Raw genomic sequence first — 12971 nt, forward strand, 5'->3', positions numbered from 1 at the left:
ACAATTTCCCAATTTGGGATCAATAAAGTACTATCTATCTATCTATCTATCTATTAAACTGACGTTATATTAACCTCCGCTACACAGTGTATTTTGCTTTAATAAAAAATGTTGATCACAAAAAAAAGGGTTATTTTGCGATTTGGCAAATCTGAGTCTGCTGTTGACTCGTGCATGAGGACGAGTCTGCTGGATCTCTGGATCTGCTGCTATATACGGCTCTGAGTCCGCACGAGTCTGCTCTGCTGTGTGTTGCACAGTGAGTCAGGATTTACGAGTCTGCAGGAAGTTTCACTGATCCGCGTCCCCTGAGCCAAACGATCACTTCTGGCAGCTATCCTACTTGCTAAAGGGCAGATGGACTGGGGTACGTTGTAATGTGATTTTACATGTTATAAAGAGAGTAGCGAGTGACGCAATTTATAGTTTTAATTTGTACGTCACACCAAGTGTGGGACTCAAGGACTCGGGTTAATGGGGAGGGGAGACTCGTCACGACCAGCTCATTACTAGGATCCGGGTTAATGATCCGGATGAATCAGGACTCGCCCATCTCTAATTGCCTGTCCACTGGTGTCTCTTGTCACCCACTCCCTGGACCTGCCCTTCCAACACTGTTAGAATTCCACAGTGACCTTCTGGCCTTTGTCCAAGCTTTTCCAGGGGGAACTCCACTCTGTCAATGCTGGGTAACAACTTCAATATTAGCAGTTATGGTGATAGGGCAGTGCTTTTCTGTTAACCAACCAAACTGTGGAGAAATGTCCCCAAATGAGTGACCTACTCCAATAAAACCTGCAACCAACTAATCATGGCATTTTAGCTGCTGTAGTTAGCATATATATAAATATATATATATATATATATATCGAGCGATAGAATTACTAACAAAGAATCACTAACAAAGCACTTATATACTAACAAAGGACTGGCTTATCTAAAGCCAGTTGAGTAGCACTTGAAATGTTTTGGCTCCATGAAACCTGATGTACTTATATGATTCTGTTTTCTTCAAGTTTGTATCTTCCTGGTCGAATGCACTTATTGTAAGTCGCTTTGGATAAAAGCCTCAGCAAAATGCAATGTAATGTAATGTATATAAATAAATAAATATGAGCACACATTGTGTCTCAAGCAAAAAAAACCCTCAACAGAAATCTAGTCTCTGCTGGGCTTTAACGAGTGCATCGAAGTCAGGTTGAATGTCTGAGGTGGAGATGCGAAGCACAGCTGACAGATGATCATCAGTGAGAGAGGATCTATACCTGGATGTCGTAAACTTCATCATTGAAAATGTTTGTTCACATATGTAGGTAGAGCCAAAGAGAACCAACATCTTCTGAGCATGTCTCCTCATGTTTGGAAAGTTCTCCTCCTTGAGAGAAGAGTAGAAATCCAGCAGAGATCCTGACTTAAAGTGCTCTGCCAGTACTGCATCAGACTGCAGGTCGATGAGTTCCAGCTGAACATCACTGGGTGCATTATCCACACTGCAGGTAAAGGGAGAAGAAATCAGGTGCATTTCATCCTCGATTTTTCTGAGATCTTCAAATCGCCTTGAAAACTCACCATGCAATGCTCCCAACATGGATGAGTACCTGCGGAGGTGATCAGCTGATGGTGTGACTTCTTTCAGGGTTTGCATGTGAGTGAGAGTGTTGCTCTCCAGTTGGCTTGAAAGAAACTGCATCTTTGTCATGAAAGCCTTCACCAGGCTGTGCATTTCATGAACAAAAAGGCCCTTGCCTTGCAGTTTGGTGTTCAGTTCATTCATCAGTGCAGTCACATCAACAGCAAATGCAAAATCTGCCATCCAGTCCTCATCTGAGAGCTCTGGGAAGTCTTTGCCTTTCTTCTCACAAAACTCTCGAATCTCTGCTTTCAGGTCCCAAACTCTTTTTAGCACTTTGCCCAGGCTGAGCCATCTGATAGCTGTGTGGTAGCCGATGTCACGATGCTCAGTCTCATGCTCCTCCAAAAGTGCGACAAACTGTCTGTGATTCAATGCTCTTGCCCTGATGAAGTTTACTATTTTAGTAACAACATCAATAACATGGTCAATTTTTAGCACTGACTTGCACAACACATGTTGGTGTATAATACAATGCAAAAATACCAGTTTCTGATCCGCGTCGATTTCAGTCACTTTATCTTGCATACGTTTCAAAAGTCCGAAAATGTTTCCGGTAAGATTTGGACAACCGTCCGTTGTGACACCTGCCAGTCTGTCCCATTTCAGTCCCAGCGTGTCCATGCACTCGTTTACCTCCGTGAACAGATCGCTCCCTGTCGTCGTCCCTTTCATCGACCGCATTGCTGCCAGCTCCTCCGTAATCTTGAAGTCCGGTGTTATCCCGCGGAAGAATACGAGTAACTGGGCTGTGTCGCGGACATCACAGCTCTCGTCCAAAGCCAAGGAGAAAAAGTCGAAACTTGCCACTTCACGTTGCAGCTGAAGCTCCAGATTCCCCGCAATGTCCTCGATCCTTCTAGTCACGGTTCGCCTGGACAGCGGGACTTGCTCAAATGCGGCTTTTTTTTCAGGGCATATTAGTGCTGCAGAGTCCACCAAGCACTCTTTGACAAACTCCCCCTCCGAGAACGGCTTACTGTTTTTAGCGATTTTGTGGGATATCACAAAGCTGGTCTTGGTTGCTGCATCCCTGGATGTGAGAAGCTTGGTAAAAAAGCCTTGCTGCTTTTGCAGCTTAGCTAGCAAAGCTTCCGATGTCCGCGCCCTTTCAGCGTCAGTCAAGTTTTTATATTTCTCCGCGTGTTTCGTCTCGTAATGCCGACTCACATTGTAGTCCTTAAACACGGCGATCTGTCCAATTTTTGTTGAAAACCCTGCATTCAGCATCTACCTTTCTTTTTTTAGCGGACATTTTGAGGGCTAAAGTCGTCTTGTGACAAGGATCCAATCATGTGCACGTCTTGATATACGTATTGCGTCATTATGCACGTGAATAAAAAACAACTTCAAAATAAAAGCAATGCAGCTTTAGTCCATTACGTGCTCCCTTTTCTGTTGTCTTCTCTGTCTCTCTGCTGCGCAGGTACACCTGGTCCGCCCCTGGCTCCGCCTCCCCCAGGTGTCCTAATTCCATTCAGCTGGGGACTTAAAAGGAGAAGCTGGAGGAGAAGAGAGCTCTCCCCTGATCCTTATGCCGGAAGACTCCGCCCGAGGACAATCTCTCTCTGCTGTTTGGATCTGTAGATCATTTGTGTTAATTTGGCAATATGTGTACTTTGAGCCTAAACTGGTAGTGGTTTGGAGGGAAAGGGGTATCTGTGGAGTCTGAATGGAATCAAATGAATTACCTCGTGGTCTTTCCTGCACTCGTCCTCTAGAGCCTTGAACTCGTCCACCTCTCTCTTCTCCTCCAGTTCCTGAGAGAGAAACGCTTTCTCCTCCTCCAGTATGCCAATTTGCTCAATGACCATCCCCAGCTCCTGCTTCAAATAGTCCCGTTCAGCAAGCACCATGTCCTGTAATGGCGCATTTCCACTACACGGTCGGCCTCGGCCACACTCGGTACGGCTCGGTACGGCTTGGCCGCGTTGGGCCTTAACAGGGCCGACTCACTTCATGCTGCGCTTCCATTACAGTTTAGGAACTGGGGTAGTTACTATAGTAACGCAGTGTAGGCGGAGCCGTGACGTCATCTTCAATGAGAAATCCAGAAACACAACACAGCCGTTAGCTGTGAGCACTCAGAGCTCACAGCTCCTTAAATATGTTCAGAAACTCGACAAAAGTTAAACAAGTACACACCACAGACTGCCTGTGTCATGGTGAATACAGTCGCTGCTTTATTTATGTCTGTATAGGCCGTTGTTGTGAGTGTGGACGGTCGGGGCATATACTGCGTTAGCTTAGCCAATCTCCATCTAGAAAAACACGAATTTTAAAAGGTTTTTCGCCTGCCGTCTGTCTGCAGACTTGACAAAGCATTAATTCATGGTTTTTACTAACCGGTATCAGTATGTTGTTACTTCGGCATCATTTTGAAACGTGTATTACAATTAAATCACGGTCAAATATGTCCATCTTGTTGTAGTTCTAGCCCTCTTGCCAGCGCTCCTCTCTCTAGTTTAGCATACTCAGCCCGACTCAGCCCTGTTTGTTGGCCCCGATAGAACCACAATTTTCTAGGGCCAGAAAAGAGGGGAAAAAGTGGCCCCGCGCCGTGCCGCGCCGGAACGAGGCCTAGTGGAAGCACAACCAAAAAAGGGGACGGCACGACACGGCACGCTTAAAGCGAGCTACGCGCTGCAATGGAAATGCGCCATAAGCGTACCATTTAATACATTAAAGCAGCAGTAAGCATTTCCAAGAGCATTGCCCTAATGTTGTTTGTTTTTAACTGCTAGTATCATGCTTAACAAATTATCTGTGTGGAAAGGGTATAAAACATTTTTCGCTGTGCTTTGTGCAATATGAATATATAAAATGGTTTGTTTGGGTCTTAAAAAAAGTTAGGTAAACTTCAAATCAGAGGATCTTTATTGTCATTATACTCTTAAAATGAGCTTTTGCAGGCTTCCCTCTATGCAGTGTACTTATCTGGGAGTATAGGTTTTCGCGGCTTTATTTTACCCGTAGGGTTTTGTTAGATCTCTGGGTAGGGGAGGGAAGCTCTGGGTCCTACGGCCAGAGGACTGGTTGGCCCAGGCCCCCTTCTTCTTTTGTTTGTTTTTGCCGTCCTCCAGACGTGGTTCGTTTGCCGGTGGGCACATGTGAGTACGGCTGTGCGCTTTAATAAATGCTCGCCGACAAGTGCTGCGTATTTTGTGTGGTTTATTTTATGTTGCGGGTCTTCCCACGAGCCACTACCACTTGGTAGAGGACGGGTCGTAACAATGAGGTAAAGTTAGAAAATATGTTTATTTTGTAATTTCCAATTAGCCTTACACGGGCCGGTCAGAGTCAATCAAAGGGCCGTATGTGGCCCGGGGGCCGTACAATGCCCAGGTCTGCTTTAAACACTCAAAATTCACAAGACATAATTAAAGCAACCCACTTTAAATACATAAAACAGAACTTTATTGATAATAAAGCAGTTATGAAGAGTGGAGTTTTGATATGTGATTTGAACATGGTGAGATGGGAGCAAACATGTATTTTGGTGGGTTAGTTCCACATTATATATAATATATTACATACATAGCTGAGGTTATTCCACATTATGAATCTTATTAATGGCATTTTAAACATGTGTTATATTGTCAAAATGAAATGGGATTAGCCATATGAACTACAGTTAGCATACTTGACTATAGTTTTCTGAAGCCAATATTAACAATAAAGTACAGGGCTTAAGCTATATTTTTCTTACCTGGAAATGGTCTTCTCTAAGCCTGAAGTACAGGACTCGCCTGTTCTTAGTTCTTGGAACCACATTTTCCATGAACATTATTAAAAGCAGCAACGTCACTTGGGTGGCAAGTTCGTTCTCCATCTTTGTGAATTCTTTCTTCAGAAGAACTTCAAACAAATTCTGTCTTCAAAGGAAGTGGTTGCTAGGCAACAGAGGTGGCAAAACGTAGGGGCGGGAACTGCTGGTGACGTCAAGTGTAGACTAGACCGTCTCATTTCGCAGGCCTCTCGCTCCAGCCTACCTGCTCTACGCGGGCTGGGTGCTCCGTGGACCGCGTAGGCTGCGTACACCGAAGGGTGCAGCCCCTGAATTGAGACACGGCCAGGGAGTCAGACGGAGAAGGAGGAGCACAACGAGGAGATGGAGAACTGACTGTTCTTTTATTTATTTATATAAATGTTCTTTATGATGTTCTTTAAATGTTTATATAAATGTTCTAAATGTTCTTATGTATAAATAAATGTGTTAAATGGGGCGAAGCCTGCGAGCTAGTTCAGGCAGTCAACTCGAGCACCAATGATACATTAACACGTGACGCGCCTCGTCCCTCTTACAACCAACCAAACACATTCTCCTAAACATGCCGCTCTATTTAAGCTGCCAGGTCTTCCTGCCTCTGCCTCGCTATGCTGCCACTGCTGTGTTCACTTGCTATTGCTGCGTTCATGTTCCTGTTGCTGTGTTACATGTCGCTGCTACTTGCCTAAATACACAGCCGGAAAAAATCTGCCACATCCTTACAGAGCCCCTCCTCCAACACACAGGAAGGCTGACAGGCAGGTAGGCCATCCAGTTATTTTAGCCGGGCCGGCTCAGATGATTGGTCGTGCTTTTTACAGCACTACGGCTTCCACAGATGACTTTTTTATGGATTTTTTGTCAAAGCACTTCAGATATTCATTGCTATCGGGATGTTAAGAGCATTCCATGGAATATAACAAAAAGTGTATCTTGAGCCGGTTTCTCAAACTTACCTAACTCACCTTTAATGCAACTTTTTCAATGTCATACCAAGCAGGTATGACTGAGTGTGTTTGACAGTGTGTCTTTGGAAGGGGGGGCGGTAATTAGGGGCAGTTCATAAATCCATGTAAACACGCTGCGTCAAAACCGAAAGTTCCGGTCGGCTAACCATTATAATCCGTTAATTGCGTTTATTATTTATAATTGTAATGATGGATTATCAGTAATCATTTTAAAGTTACACAGAGACATTGGATTAACCGTTTTTATGCCCTTGAACACAACTTTTGATCACAAAACAGTAACCGTAAGACATAATTATCATCATGGCTACGTAAAGTGAAGTTGTTTTCTTGCTCTTTCCTGGCTGCTAGTTCAATCAATCAATCAATCAATCAATGTTTATTTATATAGCCCAATATCACAAATGTTACATTTGTCTCAGTGAGCTTCACAGTTTGTACAGAATATCAGTATGACAATACGACACCCTCTGTCCTTAGACCCTCACATCGTACAAGGAAAAACTTCCGGAGAAAACCCACAGTTTAAAGGGGTAGTAGTTCAGTGAGTTGTGGTTGTACAGTGATGAGACATGTTTGATTATGAGTCTCATAAAACAATTTTAAATCCCCAAAATAAATCAGCTCCTGAATACCATATATATACATTTGACACTGAAAGTGAAGTGGTGTCTTCCCTTAACAGTAGCAATGCTAACTTTACATTAAAATGCATCAGCCGACTCCAGCAACATCAATTTGTGATAAAGTTGGGACACAAATGAAAAACCTAAAGCAAGGCACAAACAGGAAATGAGTAAAAGCTAAGTGACTACAATAAAAGACAAATGATTTGGCATCTGGTTTGAACAAAACTAAGAAAATCCCAGATGATAGAAGTTGCTGGGGGAGCGTTACAGTTCAGCTTAGTTTGTTGACAAGTGTTTGAATCCACAAGGTTTACTTGAACTGTAAAAGGAAAGCCTATCAGCTCTACAGTATTAGCCCATAATAGTCTATATCTGTGTACACACCCTGGACTATTTATGGTATAAACAATACTGTTGCTGCCGTACTTATACCTAAATTATGTGACTTGAATGTTGATGGAGCAGCGAAATTGTCAGGTTAGCCTTGATGTCCCAAACTCCATTCACAAAACAAGCATTTTAAAAGCAGTTGGCTTTTTGTCTTTTGGAAAGACCTGACAAAGCATGAATTCAGACTTTTTACAAATTGGTATCATTATGGAGTTATTTCAGATAAATGCACCGCAACATGTGATTATTTGGGGTTTAAAATAATCAAATTATACCACAATAAGACAAACATTTTCTTTGCATTTCGTGTAGAAACAGCATTAAAACGTCCTTGTTCGAATTCAGAGGGAAACGTGATAGGGAATACTATAAATCACTTTATTGTGTTTGATTATGAGGATCTCCAGGATGCTTATTGACACCTTAAAGTCCTCATCACAACATCCTTGAGTGGACACTAAGCTCTGCTCTGAGTATCGGAACAGCCCGATTAAGCCGTTCCCAAAGCACTGAGTTCACCAACGTCCAGTTTGTGCCAGAGTGACTGTCCGAACGCACCTGTAGGTAACGCACCTGTAGGTAACGCACCTGTAGGTAACGCACCTGTAGGTAACGCACCTGTAGGTAACTCACCTGTAGGTAACGCACCTGTAGGTAACGCACCTGTAGGTAACGTGCGTTGTGAACTTCCAGTTTGTTGCGTGCTCTCGTTTTGATGGCAACAAGTGCGCTGAAGGCTCTTTCTGAGAGATATGTCGTACTGAATGGGACTATAATCCTGGTCATGGCATGCAGTGTAAGCTTTGGAGCGAGGCTTGGTCCTTTGACAATCCCAAACTGTTTTAATCCTTTTTCCTGAAAGTATTTCTTTGACAGATGTAGATCTGTGTTGATTCTCTCGCGTCCAGGAGAGAAGCTTAAAATAAGGAGACAATGGAGTCTCTGAACAGGGTCAAATTGGTTACTTTAATTAAAGTAGCGTGGTAGTGAAACAAACAGAGGAGTGACGAGGAGACAGAGCAGCTGTGTGCCTCGCAGTGGTTCTGTGGAAAGAGAGTCAGCACACGTTGATTCTCCCGCTAACATCTCTCCTTCGCTCCTCCTCTCTGGGGGCTGTGACGTCAGGGTCCGTCCTCCTTTCTCTCCGATGTCCGAGATCGCGCATAACAGAGGATGTAGACGTTGTATATTCATTGCATAACTCCCCACGCCTTTTCTCCTCATGGACTCATTCATGACTTTTTATTTAATGCATTATAACGGCTGTAAACGTAATTTACGTAAACCCGGAAGTGACGTCATGAGAACAACATAATTGTCTTTCAATAAAGTTTTTTAGAATAAAACTGTACACTAATTTAATATTCAACAATAATAACATCTCGGCGTCAATACATGTAGTGTTAAAGTCAGTGTGTTTTAGTGTGCTACATCCATCCGTGTGGACGTACCGTTACTGTTAAAGCAAGATCAGAGTCATTAAATGTTTAAAGTGCTTCAATATGAGTAGAATACATAAACCTAGGGATGGGTACCGAGCCCGGGTATTAAACGGGCCCCGGGGCTGAATTATTAAAGACCGTGGTACCGCTAAGCTCCGATGTTATCGGTACTGGAGACATGTAAAAAATATATGTCATATGTATTATTGCAACACAAACATTATATTGCAGTTATAGTGTCGCCAACTCCTTTTCTAATATGCAAAAAGACTGCAAAATGCGTCTATGATCATTTTTAGTATTTTCGATCTTTCCATTCCAGACGAGATCTCTCTTTCTCTCTCCCGTCTGTGTGCGAGGGGGCGGGGCAGTTTACACCAAGCCCCCAAGAAGTGCGCCGGACTCTGAGGAAAATATTCGTTGTGGCCAAACGGCGGTACTACACTTCCGTTAGGTTGCTGGGCCCGGAAACACTTTTTCCCATTGACTTACATGGTGAAAGAGTGGTCTGTAAATCGTTGGATATTTTTTTTGAAACTAAATAAACTACCCAGTATGAACACTTGTATAGCCCTTATTAAAAACATTCAGTCCTTAAGTTGTAAAATGTGCTAATAACGTTATTCTGTGAGTTATTTCCCTCTGCATTATGAACGCGCATCTAACCCACGGGACCGCGCCGCCCGGCATGTTCATGTTACGTGTTCAGCACTAGTACATGCGTTTATCTTTACCCATGGATGCACAATAAGAACGGACCCATATCGCCTTACTGCCAGCCCACGGAGCTGTAATAATGGATATATTGCACATGTTTGCTGTAATTCATCATTTGTAAAATATTATACTACATGGGCTGTATGATTAAATCTTGTACCGTAAATGTTGTATTAAATAAAGTTAATATTAACGACGTAGATTAACGTGCCTGTAGCTTCTTATTGCACTAAGAAGCTTATTGCACTGTATACATATATATATATACATATATATACATATACATATATATATATATATATATATATATACATATAATAATAATCACAGTTACTATCCTTTTACTCCATCACATTTCAAAAAGAAATAGGCTATTGTTATTTTAACCCCACCACAGTAATCCATCATCAGCTTTACTTTTTAGACAAAGATTTAACTCACAATTGATAATAACTCAAAATACATATATTTTTATATATTACCAAGTGGTTTCATGTACAACCCACACAAGTATCATGCTAAATTAAGCTCTGTTGCTTGGATATCACTAGATCCTGTTACAGCGTAATATAAAAGTACATAACGATTTATGTGTAAATTAGCATAATTACTAGCTAGCCGCTAGCTGCTAACTGCCACGGTCGCCTCGTCAATATCAAAATCCATCATATAACAATCCAGGGCCATGCTGTCATGAATGCGCGGTGCTGTTACGTGTACAAATTGACGTGCTTAATGTGAACGAGCCTTTGGGGGGGCGTGGTTAAAGTTGCGCATGCTCTATGAGCGCACGTGTACGGGTACTTCTCAGGCATGACGGGTAATCCGTGACGTTTCGCTCTCTCAAAAGTTGGGCCATTATAGAGAGGCGAAGTCCCTCCCTTTCCGGGGGATCTCCATGCAGGGTGCGTACGGGTGCTGGAAATCCTTGAAAATGCTTGAAATTGTACGAGGTGTTTTCAAGGTTTGAAAAGTGCTTGAATTTTGGGAATGGTGCTTGAATTTGGGATAAAGTGCTTGAAATTGTAAATGCTTTACTTCGCTTTTTAGATTAAAAGAAAATAAAGAAGTCGGAGCGCGCTTAATTGCTTCGCTTTTACATAAAACAGCTCCGCTCCGGCCTTCCCGCGCAATGCGCGTGACCGGCAAGTGTTTTTGTTACGTGTGTGACCTGGGCATTCTGATGAGAGTGATAGATGACAGTATGCCAGGAGGTTGCCGTTTCAACGAGCGTTGGCTAGCAGAAGACAAATCCAAGCCATGGCTAAGACGAGGGTCAAGCGAAGCCCAAGAGTAGCCTCCTGCAAAGTGTGCAACAATAACGATGCGAGAGTCTGCGCTGACGAGCCACACACCACACGAAAGGTACGCCATAGGAGAGCATTTTAGATTAGGCTATCGTTGCATGTAAAATACATGACACTTTTCTCTGTGCGCGGCAAAACAAGCTCGCCAAAATGGCTTCACTAGTCTGGCAGTATTTTAAGTGTCCGAAAATGACAATAAAATAGCGGTATGCAACATGTGTGAAGCAGAAATCCTGCAGCTCCACCCGCTGTGACGGACCGGTGAGCGAAGCAAAACACACATTAAGAGTTAGACCTAACACACTTAGCTATTTTATCTACCTCTGGAACAAGCTAAACTAGTTATAAATATATTTATTCTTCACTGTCGAGTCACTCATTACTGGATCAGTGAGCTGCAGGAGATACTGACGGGCTGTCAGGAGAGGGAGAGAGGAAAAGAGAGCGCTTCCGCTCATTTCTCCCGTGTTATTATCCCAAGTTAATGTAAACTTGAATAATGTACCCATTGTACTTCATTTGAATGTAATAATGATGTTGGTTGGTTGGCTTGTGGAAGCGCCAGTGAATGAGCCCCATTAACTGAGTTTTAAACATCACTTTAAATGGAAGATCCCCATAGGCCCCGCCCACTCGATCGGATCTGTAAAGTAACTAAAGGTATTAAATACATGTAGTGGAGTCAAAGTACACCATTTACCTCTGACTTGTGTTTACTGCCAACCTAAAAGTACCTCAAAAATAGTAATAATATATTGAAAAGTTATTTGGCTGATTGTTTTATATTGGCTCAGCCAGGTTATATGGGATGCCCAGTCTACGTACAGATGGGTCACTCATTTTGAAATATTAAACTTAGTTTTCTTTTCTAACATTTTTAATTGTTCATCCTCATGTAGAATGCTATTATGAAACACACATTTGGTTGTTTATAGCATAAAGAACATCTGATTTAATGTGAGGTAGGGAAATAATCATTTGAGTATAAGTATGTGTATATAAATATGTAATTTACAACAGCTGTAAGATGCTTGAAAAGCTTGAAAATGCACCTTGAAAATGCTTGAAAAGTGCTTGAATTTGACTTTGGAAAAGGTGTAAGAACCAATGAAGTCAATGGAGAGAGAAAGATTATCTTTTGATCCCGTTTGAATTGTGCCACGAATTACACATATGATGTTTGTCAATTTAAAAGATAATTTTGCAAGTCAAAAAAATATAAATGTGTCATAAAACTGTGAAGTAACACTTTTTTTGTGTGAAACCGCTCAATGAACTACATCTCCCGTCTCGCACCACGGCGGCCGTCACGTTGGCACATTTCACTTCTTTCTTTCAGAATGAGGCGAAAAGTATTAAAAGAGGTGAAAACCACTACATGTCTGGGCATGTTGAGAGCTGTACATACACACAAGGGGAGTTAGTCGGTTCCTAAGAGCCAGCATGCGGGACCGGGATTCTGGGATTTGTAGTCTTTCTAGTTGCGTATTTTTCATAGTCTTATATTTCAACAGTTTTACGACCAACTGTGACTTTTTTGACATGGAAATTATTTTTAAAGATTGACAAACATCATATGTATAATTCGTGGCACAATTCAAATTCCCCATTGACTTCAATGCATAATTTTTCCGAAATAAGTTCCCATGGGTCGGAAGTAGATGGGCGGGACTTTGCCTCTATATCTTCATGCGCCAATGAGCAGCTCTCATAGGAATGAATGAGGCCCCGCCTCCCACGCTGTATCCAGTTCTTATTATACATCCATGGTTTACACCAGTGGTTCTCAAACTTTTTCTGTCAGGCCCCACCTTTGGAGAAAAAAAAAAGTCGGGCCCCCCCAATACAAATAGTCAGGCTCAGTGGCGGCGCCATAGATTTATTTTGGGGGTGCTGTGGGGTAGCTTGACGTTTCATAGAGGGTGCTCAAACATTTAGGGTTTCCCATTAATGTACCGGGCGCTACAGTTGAATTTTCTACTGCAACAATCCCCACGCATATACACAGTGTACCCGCGACTGTTACAATGAAGGCTCGATAATCAGCTCACGGCATATAGGTGTAAGCAGTGGTAAAGTGCTATTTTTATAGGTGATGTGTGGACCTCACATAGGGGGG

The 12971-nt window shown here is 42.5% G+C and overlaps 1 protein-coding gene across 1 annotated transcript; it reads right to left on the minus strand.

The window, feature by feature from the left end:
• Nucleotides 1-555: 555 nt before the first annotated feature.
• Nucleotides 556-2291, minus strand: LOC117498279 (general transcription factor II-I repeat domain-containing protein 2B-like). The gene is made up of 2 exons (XM_034150292.1): nt 1335-2291; nt 556-685 (listed from the first exon to the last, which is right to left on the minus strand). Exons 1-2 carry the CDS (start codon nt 2252-2254, stop codon nt 556-558), a joined length of 1050 nt encoding a protein of 349 aa, XP_034006183.1. The 5' UTR covers nt 2255-2291.
• Between the last annotated feature and the right edge of the window lie 10680 nt (nt 2292-12971).

Source organism: Trematomus bernacchii, unplaced genomic scaffold (assembly GCF_902827165.1).
Source record: "Trematomus bernacchii unplaced genomic scaffold, fTreBer1.1, whole genome shotgun sequence".
NCBI lineage: Eukaryota > Metazoa > Chordata > Actinopteri > Perciformes > Nototheniidae > Trematomus > Trematomus bernacchii.